Source organism: Marmota monax, unplaced genomic scaffold (genome assembly GCF_021218885.2).
Source record: "Marmota monax isolate L192 unplaced genomic scaffold, Marmota_monax_Labrador192_F-V1.1 WCK01_AAM20220418_F8-fsc00013, whole genome shotgun sequence".
Classification (NCBI taxonomy): Eukaryota; Metazoa; Chordata; class Mammalia; order Rodentia; family Sciuridae; genus Marmota; species Marmota monax.
Window position 1 is genome coordinate 19,634,184 of NW_026692202.1, and position 14,077 is coordinate 19,648,260.

Here is a 14,077-nt window from a genome sequence, read left to right on the forward strand (position 1 = left end):
TTATTTTACAATTATGTGGTGCTGAGGATCAAACTCAGTGCCTCGTGCATGCTAGGCGAGCTCTCTACCACTGAGCCAGGGCATTTTTAATTCCAACTTAAATTTGGCCAATACAATTCCTGGGTGTTGGGAACATTACTTACATACATTTTAGTATATTTAATTTAGAACCTCAAGATAATTACAAAGATATGAAAAGTAACAATTTGAAAACTGTCAAGATTAATTCCAGACTATTTAATCCAAGAGATTTAAAGAAAAGGGGTTAGGTTCAACAAGCAGATCATCCCCTACTCTTTTCGGGGGAGCACAGGGAGATGGGTGCAGTGGACTTTATTGATGGTACCTAAAAGAGTAGATTCCCTAATCCCTTCCCTTATTCAGAAGATCTGAGATGGAAACTGGGAGGAGGGGGGCGGTGGTTCTCAGTGTGTCTGATGACTTGAGTTGAGGCAGGGATTCCACAGCAGCAGAGAGGCCTCTCTTTTCCTCTCATGATCTCACTGGGAGCCAGGCATGGTGGTGCAGGCCTATAATCCCAACAACTCAGGAGGCAGGAGGATTGCAAATTCAAGGGCAGCCTCAGCAACTTAGTGACACCCAGTCTCAAAATAAAAAATAAAAAGGTCTGGGAATGTGGCTTAGTTGTTAAGCACCCCTGGATTCAATCCCCAGGGTACCAAAAAAACAACAAAAAAAGATATTACTGGGGTTGGTGGTCCAGGGGCTTCTACTCTTTGGAGGCCATAATGTCCACCGTCCTATTGCTATAGCCAAATTCACTGTCAGGACAGAAAATGAGCCTGACAAAAGTCATCACTGAGGGCAGCACCAGCCTTAGCATGGAAGATGAAGGAGTGGATGTCACTAAGTTTATGACCGAGGATACCTGCTTCAACACTTTTTTTCGGAGGGAGGGGGGGAGAGTGTCCCAGGCATTGAACCCAGCAGGGATGTAGCTCAATCTCCAGTACCAAAAAAAAAAAAAAAAAACCTCAGCAAGGCATACTGGGTTGGTGGTTTAGAATGTTATCTTTGACTATAGAAAAGGAAGGTGACATTGTTGCTCCTTTTCACCAACAGATAGTTGCTATCAAATTTAAAACTTAAATTAGGTCTATTGTCACTTTTACAGGTAGGTAAAGAACCAATCCTTGTGTAAAACTGTTTCATAATACATTCCAATTCAACGACTAATTTGACTACCATAGTTGAAGTTGCCATAGGAAGCGAAGAGGATGAAAAGTACCAGGAAACACATTAAGCCTTATGAGAGAAAATAGGATATGGGAAGACATATTTCAGTTCCATTTTAATGTTATAATTATTGTTTCTGTGCACTGTTTACCTAAGCTGTATCTCTAGGTCTGACCTATCTTCTATTTGCTATGCCTTTCCACGTGCACTACCTACAGGACATCCAAAAAGTTCAACAAACCAAATCAAAATTATCTTCCTGTATAATTCCAATCCGCCGGCCCAGTTCCCTACTTGGTAATTTGTCTAGTCACTAGACCTAAAAAGGCTTCTTTCCTCACCCTTCATTCCAATGCTCCAAAACAAGCTGTCTTTACATTCCCTCTGACAATGTTCAAAATGCCCTTTTCTCTTTTGAGCTATTAAAATATTTATGTTCAAGTGGTCTTCCTGTTTTGTCCCCTTTATCACCTTTTCATAATACCAATTTTGTTTTTGAAGAATCTCATTCCTTTCCTCAAATCTGATGATTCTGCCATGCTTACATAATAAAGCTGAAGCTCTTCAACATGTCGTTCAAGGGCCTGTGTTCTTACCCCAATATACCTTTCAAAGACACACTTTCTCTACTTGAGCTGCTGGACATTCTACATCTTTTTACATTATCTACTCACTTTTACCTCTATTATATTTTCCTCTTCTGTGTCAAATACTATTGACTTTTTTAAATATTCAGTGTTATTATAGAAAGTAATGTGCTATTTTTTGTCATTTTGATTTACATTTAATGTTTGTTCTATCCTAATTGTTACATATTCATCCAGACTTCTAATTAATTTATTCTTATGCAAGATATCTTGTTTGTTTTAAATCTTCTTCTATGTGTAGAATTCTTTTAAGTGTCTTCTGCAATGCTGGCATAGTAGTATAGAAAGAATTCCTTTCTTTTATGCTAATCTTGCTAGGTTTTTATTTCACTATTGACTATTTTAAGGCCCAACTCAATGCTATTTTTAAGGGGTCAGATTCCCAAAGAGAAAATTCCTAGTTACCAGAATTAATCACCCTACTTCCTAGGAGAAACAATTTTCTTTTTTACCTCTTTAGGTATTTGTAGTTGTAGGAGAGAAAAATGCAGTATTTTAGTCACTTTTTTCTCCCTACACTACCTGCAGTGAACTTTCACTTTTATTTATCCTTTCATTTCCTGAACATACTTTACAATAAATCCTCACACTGAATTGCAGACATTCTGCTGGACAAATGGCAAACAAGGGGAAGGGATGGTTAAGGCAGTTTATTATATATAAACTGCAAGAACTCTATAACCAAGTGCAAAAATTATTAAACCTGTGAATGTGTCATTTTCAGATATTTGGGAAATGTCAATTCACCCAAACCAACCCATTAGTTCTTACAATGTCATTATAAAAAGGTAAAATTGGTGACTAAAAGTTTAAAGAATTTTCTAACTATGATCTGAACTTCTAAGTTTCCAGGGCTGAGGACAAAGCCAGTGTTAGATCACATGCCTAGCAGGGTCAAGGCCCTGCGTTTGAACCCCACCACCACAAAAGAAAAAAAACTTTTCCACCTATTTGAGGACAACTTTTATCTGTGAGCAGAATTTCAGCTCTCAATTTCCTTTGCATCTTCTTTCCTTTCCCTTTCTCTCCTGGGCCCTAATGCTTAAGTCTGCAAAATTTGTCTTCCCTTGTCACTTTTTAGCTCTCTTAGTTACAAAACCAGCTCCCCCTCTTGGTAAACTCAAACCACTTAATTAGGCTTCTCTCCAGCACTACTTCTGGAATAATTAGGAATAAGGCAGGGGTGGGTGGCTTTGAGCTTTGATGGCCCAAGATCTTCTTTCAGACATCTAAAAACACTTTTATGTTTTTACATGAGAACTTGCTGGAGGTGACTGGACATCAAAGAACCTAGCCAATCCACTGCAGCCAGAGCAATGTACTCAATTCTACCCTCTCACCAAGTTTATACTAGCTGTGCCCTCTTTCCCAGGTCCATTCTGGGCCCTGGTGCTAAGAGGCAGAAACACTGGAATGGGTGTTTTTGTTTTCTTCCCTCTCAACATTACAAGTTGAGCTCAGTCTTTTCAACAAAGAGATAAAGATAAGAGCAAGAACTGACTTTTAAAAGATAGTTTGAAGTCAAGTACTAGACAAAATTCAAATTATTTTCCTCAAGCATAGAATGATGGGATTCAACTCAAATTCCGTATTTATACAACATGCTAGCTTTATATTCAAATATAGGGAAGCAAAGGGTTACAAATTACCATGCCCAAAACCTGAATGCTGTTTTCATTTATAAACTATATAAAACAACCTAAAATTTGCATTAAGAAGTACCTTGTAAAGAACTACTCCTTTTAAGAATATACTTTGATCTTTTACTACCTTTTCCTTTATCTCCCTACAGGGAAGACACGTAACAATGCTTGGTACCAAAATTAATGCAAATAAAAAGCTCTTTCCATATCACTAAATCAATGATTTGAATAAATTCAGTATAAAATTATAAATATCTAGAAACTTCATTAAAGTACTAACCACATACTGCTATTTTTCCTATACCTAAGTGCCCCTGAATTTAACAATTTTTATTCTCATATAAACTTTTCACTTCATTGCAATTGAGCCCCTTTACTGGAGACACTAATTTAAATTTAGTTCTGAAGCTGGCGACACATCCTTCACTTTACATACCCACAAAACCAAACAAATTGCAAAAACATGGGAAGAAATGTAAGGCATTCATTCTATCAAGAGAAAAATCCAAGTGCCTGACAATAATGGGCCACTATAGAGCATTTTACACCAAAAGCTATTTAACTTTTAAATTCACTAATACATTGTCACTGAATATATATCTACAGTGCAACTCAACTGATTTAGCTCAAAGTTTAAGACCTATTTTAATACTTTAAGATAGTCAGCAACCTTAAGCCATTCTTTTCAAAATTTTAATCAAGTGTTAACTTATTGCTTTCAGGGAAGTTTTATTACCAGGTTCACTATTTTCATTACTTTAATCACCTGTTTCTCTAAAAGCCAGGTATATGTAATATTGTGTATAGCTAATCTCTCTACATATAAAACGTTAGTCAGTGGCAAATGACATGTGCTAGGTTGTGATACAGACCTATGGGTATTTCTCAGATTTTGTGGTGACAGCCTGAGAGTTATCATACCCTCCCAGCACTCTTACGTTATTCTAAAGTTATGCCTATACTACTACCTCCATCCTTTATGCAGCCAGAAATCTCTTTCCTCCCTTCTTGTATGAAGCAAAGGATATATATAAGACTCTCCCAAGAAACACTTTCCTCATCTATACCATTTTTCAGGAACCATGTATTTTTTTCCTGATACCTGGGATTGAACTCAGGGATAACTCAACCACTAAGCTACATCCCCAGCCCTATTTCTTTTTTGTATTTTATTTAGACAGGGTCTCAGTGAGTTGCTTAGTGCCTTACTCTTTATACTCTTTTAGCACCTTTTTTTCCTTTTCATGTTTAATTACTGCCCACTTAGAAAAACTTCCTTTTGGGCTGGGGATGTGGCTCAAGCGGTAGTGCGCTCGCCTGGCGTGCGGCCGGGGTTCGATCCTCAGCACCACATACAAAGATGTTGTGTCCGCCGAGAACTAAAATAAATATTAAAAAAAAATTCTCTCAAAAAAAATTTTAAAAAATAAAGAAAAACTTCCTTTTTGTTGAGATTAACTAAAACCCATGAGCCGCATTTTTAGAATTTCTCAGTTGGAAATATACACACATGCATTCACACACACTATTGGAAACAAGGTTCCATGTCTCTACTTTTGACAAAGTACAAGCACAGCCATATTTATCCTCAAGCAAGCTTTAGGATTTAGATTTTTCTCCATCTAATAATCTTAACATCAATACTTATTTTGGTTCAAAAAACCAATCCAAAATCTAGTAAGCCAATCATATCATTTTCACTAAGAAACATTGCAATTAAGTCAGATGGTACTTTATAAAACTATAAAACCTCTCACACACCTATAATTTCAGACTCAGGAGTATGAGGGAGGATTGCAAATTTGAAACTATCCTCAACAACTCAGTCTCACTTTGTTGCTTAGGACCCTGCTATCTCAAAACTTTTTTAAAAAAGGGAGAAGGGGTGGGGATAGACAAAAGTGGTAAAGTATCCCCAGGTAAACTCTCCAATACAAAAAAATATTCACACATAAAAATATATTCTAAGGGCTGGGGATGTGGCTCAAGCGGTAGCACGCTCGCCTGGCATGCGTGCGGCCCGGGTTCGACCCTCAGCACCACATACAAAGATGCTGTGTCCGCCAAAAACTGAAAAATAAATATTGAAATTCTCAAAAAAATATATACATATTCTAAGTTATATACTTACTAACATACTCATTTCCTCTAGTGAGATGTATAGACGGGTAAATCTTCCTCAGAGGTAGAAGTCTTAAATTACTATTAAATTCTAAAATTTTATAGGATAATGAGCATAGTCAAAGAGGAAAGTCAAAATCCAATCACAAAATCTCACACAAACATTAACAGTCACACATAAAGAACCAAGACTAGTTTAAAAGGGGGGGCCAAATTATTATTATTACTTTGAAATTTGATTACAACCAATTTTGTTGGCATTAAAATTAGAGTCATTTTAAATTTGAATGGCTTATGTACCAAAACTCAGAAATTAAGTTTGGCAAAAATGGGAATAGTTTTCCAGTAATTACAGATCAGAAGGCAGAAATCAATTTTTGGAAACAGACAAAACCCATGTTTACAATGATTGTGCCACAGATTTTAACTTCAGTAGTGCATTAGTAAACTTCACATTTGGATCTTCACTTTGAGATTTGAGAGCTGTTTCTTGGAAAAAAAAAAATCTCAGTACCTTGTGCAAATAAATCAGTCTTCCATGTGCCTTAGCACACACTTAAAATTTCTCCACTGTATATATACAAAACACCTACCACATTGGCAGGTCAAAATACATACTTTCATAACAAAACTATAATGTACCTCTCAAGTATGAACAATATACACATAATACATGGTATACAGTATTTACAAAATATAAAATATAATACAAGCTGTTTGTATGTAACTTTTTAAGCTCATCTTTTGCACCTATAGGTTGCAACAAGGCAAATTTCCATTTCTGTACCAATTTTTTAGAGTCCAAAGATTTGGGGAAAACTGTTTTACACACATAGTGAAATCTGAAATCTAAGTTTGAACTTTGAGGAGGGTTTTTAAGTGTACTGCCATGAGCTCCCTGTTTTGGTTGGAATTTTCAACAGTGCTTCCCATCCAGTGACTAGGAGGCTTTGGAAGAACACTAGGAGAAGGTGGATCACTAAACTTTGCCCCAGCATAATTTTCCTTTTGGCTCACTTCCGTTAGAAATGGTGATTTCTTCAAATGCGTATTTTTAATGTTCTCAGTATTTTTAAAAGGCTTTTTTTCCTGCTTCTGAATTCTATCAGGCGAAACAGAATCCTGCCAAAAGTTATTTTCATTCCTTTTTGCAGAGGTGATCTTGGTTAGTGGCAAGTGATATTTGCTTTTCTGTCTGTTTATCTTTGGTTGTTCACACAAGTGTATACCATGAACAAGCTGGCCGTGGGGAAAGGCAATTTTCTCCGATTTTCCCATCTTTGATTTTAAAACCTACAAAGATAAGGAACACAAAAGTGAATAGAGTTTCAAAATAAAAATCATATTCACATCATATTTTACATATTTTCTTCTAAAATGTTTCCCCCCTAGTCTTCAGCTCACTATTTTGATTATATACTTTTACACTGGCTACATTTATCACTGGATGTCCAAATACACCTTATTGTCTGCCACTAAAAATTATGCAATTAATCACCGCTGTAACCAGTATGCAACATCAGCAAGTTCTAAAATGTCTAACTAAAAAAATCCAAACTAACCTCTGGTCCATCTAGCTATAACTGTAATAGCTCTCTTCCAAATGTTTGTCAGAGGGAAAAAAAATGTTTCCTTTCTGCCCCCTCTTTCCTTCTGATTTAACAACCATTTCAAGAACTTGTTTCATTCAATCAAATCACTTTCCTAACTTAAGTGGACCTTCCAGGAAGTTGTGATGGAAAAGGTTAAAATAAAAAATTGTCCAGGAAAAGTATAATTAGATTACAGTCCTTTCAACACTTGTAAGTAGCACTCAAAAACAAAGCAGGAGTACAATGTAACATATTCCATGTCAGTAACTCCCAGCAAACCCGGGAGTTTGAATATCCGTTCAGAAGAAATCTTACTGGTCAGCAAACGAAATACAAAAGGCTCTTTTATATTATCGCTAATATTTCCAGTCGTGGTATTTTACAACTTGAAATCTGAGAAGATAATTTAAAGTTAGTAACTTTTTCCAAGGGCATAAGTTAGATAAGCTAGATGAACTCCAAATCTCAGTCCAACCAAGGGCAAGAGCAGGTTTCCACGTAACTATGATTCATTGAAATTATAATTTGCTAAGATTATAAGTCACTTTAGACATTTAATTCCGTATGAATTTTCATACATTTTATCCAAATCAAACTGCACGGCACTTGGTCAACATAACGTCATTCCACTATATTAGTGCAAACTTCTGGACAAGTAAAACTACCCGCCATTACTCAATGTCAGCACAGTACACGATGGGAATTGCTGAACAATAAACTCAGTTCCACATTAAGAGTGGCCCACAAAATTGACCTCTTCCAAGAAGATAAGAACTAATGCCATTCTTGCGAACTTTGAAACTTTAATAAAAGTCCCACAAAGTAGTAAGTCAGACTCGCGGTAAGCAAAGCCCCAATTGGACTGGGAGTCCACACTTCGGCAAAGGGCCAGCCACACGAAATCGAGCCGCTTGCAGCCCGGGTCCAGCGCCCACGCAGGGCGTTAGAGCCCGTAGAAGCCCAAAGCCGGCCCCACCCCTTCCCCGGCCAACCCCCACTCGGCCCCGCCACCTTCATGAGCGCCGGAGCGCTCGGCACGTAGCGCGCGCTGACGTCAGTCCTCCAGCGGGCCCCTGCCCTCCCCCACCGCCGCGCGCGCCCGGAACGCCGAAACCCCCTGGAAAGCCGCCAGCCTTCTAAATCGGGGCTGTTGCTGGGGCGCAGCTGCTCCTCTCATTGGCTGACTCCCAGGAGCCAATCGGCAGAGCCAGCGCATGCCTCCCCTTCCCCCTCTTCCCCCAGCAAAACCAAGTGGGCGTCACGGAAACTTCCCTCCCGAGTAAACAGCCGCCCCTCGCCCAGCCCCCACCCTCCAGACCCCCTCACAGCCGGGCCCCAAGCCAGAGAGCCCGCCAGTGGCCGTCTTGGGCCGAAACTCCCAACGCCCCCCAGACCCGCTTCGCAGCCCTCACCTCTTTTCTCAGCGGGGGTTGGCCGGGTACCGCGGGCCGCAGCGGCCCAGGGACAGGGCTCGCTTCCTCAGTTCTGGTTGCGGCTGGAGGATTTGGGACCGAGACGGTGGTCTGGCCCGGGACCTCCAGCGCTCCGCTCCGGCCAGTCCCCGGGCTCTGGCCGCCCTCCAGGTTCGGCCGGTGCTGCTGGTACTGATGGAAGCGACTGGGTAGCTGCCCCGCCGGGCTGGCCCGCACCTTTTTTTTTCGCCGCTTCTTTGGCGCTGCCCGCGGGGTGCCTCCCGCAGCGGCCAGGCTACCATTGGGCAGAGCTGCTGGAGCGCGAGGCTGGGGAGTCAGACAGGGGCCGTCTCCCCCTAGGAAGTGAGGGAGGAAGAGGGTTGGAGGCAGTGCCCGGGGATCTGGGATCCGAGGTAAAGGCGGCGGTGCCGCGGTCACCATCGGGAGGGCCCCGAAGTAACCGCGGGTGGAAAAGCCAAGCGGGGCAAGACGGCCGCCCAGAACGAGCGGCTCCCGCTGCGGGACAGAGACGACAGTCATAGCGCTAGGAGGCAGGCAGCTCGGCAGGAAGAGAAAGAGGAAGTGAAGGCAGTGATCATAGGGCGGCGGCGGCGGCTGCTGCTGCTAAGAGAGCCACAGAGGAGCGCGGACTATGACTCGGGCGGAGGCGGCGCAGCAACAAATAGCCCCAGCCCGGCTTCCGAGTGTTGTTATCGGAAGCTCCACCCTGTGCCCGCCTACTTCCCTGCGGGAATCCAATCGGAATTCGAAGGGGCAGACCACGCCTCTCAGGCCCCGCCTCCACAGCTTCAGGGAGAGAGACACACAAACAAGCCGCTTGCTGCAGCCCGGCACAAAGAGCGCGCAGTGCGCAGGCGCTGCCAACGGGCTTTTTCGGGTAGAGTCTGTACCGCGAACAATGAAGTTAGTTTCGGCCCCCCCTCCCCTCCCCCCCTCCCCCTCCCCTCCCCCCTCCCCCTCCCCCCCCCCCTCCCCTCCCCCTCCCCTCCCCCCTTCCCTCCCCCCTCCCCTCCCCTCCCCCTCCCCTCCCCCCTCCCCCTCCCCTCCTCCCCCCCCCCCCTCCCCCTCCCCCCTCCCCCCTCCCCTCCTCCCCCTCCCCCTCCTCCCCCTCCCCCCTCCCCCCCCCTCTTCGTGTCGCCCTGCTAGGCGATGGTCGTGCTGAGAGGTCGGGGCGAATTGGGTGGGGGTGGGGACGGCGGACGGAACAGGGCAAAGGAGGAATTAGAAAATATCAAGGCCACTGGTGCTTTCTCATCTACTGACCTTGTCCAGTATTCGTTTTATTTCAAGCCCAACATTAAGAGCATTATCATTAAAAAAAATTTTAGAACACTAAAAATTTCATTCACTCCGTGTAGCTATGCTGCGTACTAGCGCTGGTGACCAAAATAAGAATTAAAGGAGGTTTTGTTGATTAAACTGATTGCTTAATATATAGAAAGTTCTCCATAAATGGACTTTGAATTTTTTTACTGCTTTCATACTTGAAGGACTGTGATACTTTGGGATCACAACATTGTGCCTGACGCTTGAAAGGCAACAAAAGAATGGCTTTGGATCTCAAAGGGAGAAAGTGAAACAGCTCTGTAATATACGGTTTATTTTGTTAGCTGCGCGTTGAGAGAAATCTTTCATTTTTTTCCTCCACAGCGCTAACATACAAGAGAATTGTGCCCTTCAGTTATCAAACACACCCCAGGAACTGTTTCTTAAATCTCATTTGAAAGAACAACCCTAATGAATAGGTGCTGTATTTTATCCCCATTTTACAGGAGAGGAAACTGAGGCTAAAGGACTTGTCAAAGCTCATCAGTAACTTAGAACTTTGAACTGCAGTTCTGGCAAGACTTGTGTTTCAACAGCATCCATAATAGATGTAATACTAGATTGGAGATTATTAGAAGACCACAACAAAGGCTGGTGGAACTGCAGCCCAGCAGTGGAATACTTGCCCAGAATTCCCCAGGCCCTGGGTTGGACCCCAAGATTGCAACAAAAAGAAAGAAAAGCCCATGATAAAGTTACACTTCTTTATCTTCAAAGCTCTTTTTCAATCTGTTTTTCAGCTTTCAGGTGGTAAATGATTAGTGCCTAAAATTAAAAAAGATTAGTGTCTATAATTGATAATAAAGTTGGGCAGATTGAATATCTAGAATAATGCCTTCTAATAACTTTATGTAAAACTTGTAATACATTTAATCATGGTTTACAGCTGGATTTTATTAATTGGCATCTGCAACACTTACATTTTCTTTTTTCTCTCCCTCTACCATCATCATTCTCTTTTCCTGCTCCCCCACCACCTTGACATTATTTCCAATCCTCTACCTGTAACACCTGTAACAGGGTACACTTGATGCTTAGACTATATTCCTTGTGGGTTTGAAACCTACATGTTTTTTTTTACTTTTTCCCAACCGACTCCTTCCTGATCGTCTCCTCTCTGACCTTCTTTTCCCTAGCCTCCTCCTCCCTGATCATTGCCCTGATCTTCTCCTTCCTAATCTCTTCTCTCTAATCTCATTTTCTCTGAAACACCTCTTTAAAACCCCCCTATTCCTGCTCATGGGCAGAATCACAGCCTTTGGGACAGGAGTCTCCTGTGTTTCTCCTTTTTTAGCAAAGCAGTAAACCTTCTTTTTCCTTTTTATCAAAACTGTGTCCTCATTATTGTATTGGCATCAGGCACAAGGACCAAGCTTTTGGCAACATATCTACTGTAGCTTAGATATTCAATGTCTGTCTGAGGGAAACCTACATGAAAAGAACATGTAATCCAATTTATATTTTGCTTAATTTTCAAATTATTAATCTTTCCAATCATGAAATAATATTCCTTTAACATTGAACACAACCAGGAAATCAAAATGTTTAACAATAATTTCCCTAACATTTAAGCATTGAACACAAAACTTTTATGATAAACACACTTTGAACCATTTAATTAAAATAACAAAGTTTGTGTTAAAAAGCCAAGTGTGCACAAGTCAACTTTTTACATTAATCACAAATTTTATAGTGATGAAATGTTTATTAAGCTTTATTGCCATAGGTTGAAATTAATGTCTTCATTTTCCCTATAATTAACATCTTTCTGGAGTTGCAGTAATTTTTTACCACATGGTTATTTCTTAAACTCTCCTAACGGATACAGAAAGTCTGTGCAGGTTCAACTTTTGCAGATGAGGAACTGGCCAAAGAGTGAAGGCGGAGGTAAAATATAGCTCTCTGCTTTTGAAGCCATCTTTTCATCTTTTTTTTTTTTTTTTTTTGGATACCAGGGATTAAACCAAGGGGTGCTTAACCACTGAGCAACATCCCCAACCCTTTTTATTTTGAATCAGGGCCTGAGTTGCTCAGAGTCTTGCTAAACTGTTGAAACTCGCCTTGAACTTTTTTATTTTTTTTCAGTTGTAGATGGACACAATATCATATATATATATATATATATATATATATATATATATATATATATATATAGCTGAGGATCAAACCTGGGACTTCACACATGCAAGGCAAGTGCTCTACCACTGAGCTACAATCCCAACCCCTGGCCTTTAATTTTCTATTCTCCTGCCTCAGTCTCCTGAGTAGCTGGGATTACAAGCGTAGGCCATGCCCATCTGAAATTTTTTATCCCTCACCTATAATCCTGCCCCCATGTATAATTCTTATATGGCTTATTATTGTCTTTTTTAAGTACTCCATTGACTGTGATATCTTTTTCTACACCCCCCCCCCACCTTTTTTGGCATCAGGGATTAAACCCAGAAAGGCTTACCCACTGAGCCACAGCCACAGCTCTTTTTGTATTTGTTTTGTACTGTGGATTGAACTCAGGGATACTCGACCACTGAACCAGATCCCCAGCCCTTTTTTGTATTTTATTTAGAGACAGGGTCCTACTGAGTTGCTTAGTGCCTCCCCATTGCTGAGGTTGGAGTTGAACTCATGATTCCCCTGTCTCAGCCTCCTGAGCTGCTGGGATTACAGGCATGTGTCACTGTGTCCCGCTTTATGTTTTATTTTGAGACAAGTTCTCACTAAATTACCTAGGGCCTCACTGTATTGCTGAGGCTGACTTTGAGTTCAATCCTCCTGCCTCAACCTCTGAAACCACCATAATTATGGGCGTGTTCCACCACACCCAACATTATCTTTTTATTTTTTAATAATATCATCATAATCTTTATTTCATCTCCTTTACCTTAAATATTCAGAGCATGGAGTTGCAGAACTTTTCATGATTCTGGAGAGTTGTTTTTCTCATGATTTATGCTCCTTTTAAAAGCTGGAACACCCAGGCCAGCCCCTAGTTAGAAGTCTACAACCCTGAGGAAGCCCTTCACCAATCATGCTGATACCCTACTCTAGATCAAACCAGCAAAAACTCAACTGTGTCTGTGGATGTGGCATAGTGGTAGGGCTCTTTAAGTGCAACATCCTGGGTTTGATCCTAGCACAAGAGAAAGAAAGAAAAACCAAACTATCTTCATGCTATTTTTGTGTGTGACACAATGTACTCTAGAATATTAACACACTTTTCTTTTTAAACTGGTAATTAAACCCAGTCGTTTTATTTTTAATTTTATTTATTTGTTTGTTTATTGATTATTGGTACTAGGGTGGGGGTGGGGGCTTAACCACTGAGCCACATCCCCAAACTTTTTTTTTTTAATATTCTTTTAAGTTGTAGATGGACATAATACTTTTATTTTATTTTTATGTAGTGCTGAGAATCGAACCCAGTGCCTTCCACATGCTAGGCTAGCACTCTACCACTGAACTATAACCTCAGCCCCTTAAACCCTTTTTGTGTTTTATTTTGAGACAGGGTCTCACTAAATTGTTTAGGGCCTCACTAAATTGCTGAGGCTGGCCTTGAACTTGGGATCCTCTTGCCTCCACTTCCTGAGTCACTGGGATTACAGGCATGCTCCACCATGCCTGGCAATGTTTTATTTCTTAAAAACAAAAGCATCTCAAAATAATTAAGGTAATAACATGAATCCCTGACACAAAACTGTCCTTCCTACCCTTGTTCAGTGAAAAACATGGAAATTTATTGACTTAATTGTTATAGTTATCTTTGGATATTTCACTTGACATCTCCAGAAAATAAGAGGAAAATTACTTCCAAGAAGTTTAAAATAAATTAGGTTTTCCTCAGATTGAAACTCTGTCAAATCTCATTTATTTTTCAGGTCCCAGGACAGTCAATTCAATTCTTCTTTCTAATCAGCTAAAATTCCATAAGGAGAATAACATATTTCATTTTTACAAAATACTGCAGCGCCCCAGTTTTTACAGTATTTAACTTTAGAGTGGTATGATAAAGTTGGATATCAGACACTAGGGTTCTTTCAACTATGTGATATTAGAAGGTTACAAAATGAATAGTTGTTTTAGAGAAATGCCTATGATTTTTAAGCCTGAGATTGTAT

At 40.7% G+C, this 14,077-nt stretch overlaps 1 protein-coding gene across 1 annotated transcript; it reads right to left on the minus strand.

Annotated features, from left to right (window-relative positions):
- Positions 1-5,803: 5,803 nt before the first annotated feature.
- On the minus strand, positions 5,804-9,301 carry Pnrc1 (proline rich nuclear receptor coactivator 1). Its single transcript, XM_046431617.2, has 2 exons — positions 8,613-9,301; positions 5,804-6,901 (listed from the first exon to the last, which is right to left on the minus strand). Exons 1-2 carry the CDS (start codon positions 9,150-9,152, stop codon positions 6,458-6,460), a joined length of 984 nt encoding a protein of 327 aa, XP_046287573.1. The 5' UTR covers positions 9,153-9,301; the 3' UTR covers positions 5,804-6,457.
- Positions 9,302-14,077: the final 4,776 nt, after the last annotated feature.

Coding starts and splice junctions, on each gene's coding strand:
- Pnrc1 (XM_046431617.2), bottom strand. CDS start 9,152: ATGACTGTCGTCTCTGTCCCGCAGCGGGAGCCGCTCGTTCTGGGCGGC. Junction 6,902..8,612: donor AACCCCCGCTGAGAAAAGAG/GTGAGGGCTGCG, acceptor TTATCTTTGTAG/GTTTTAAAATCAAAGATGGG.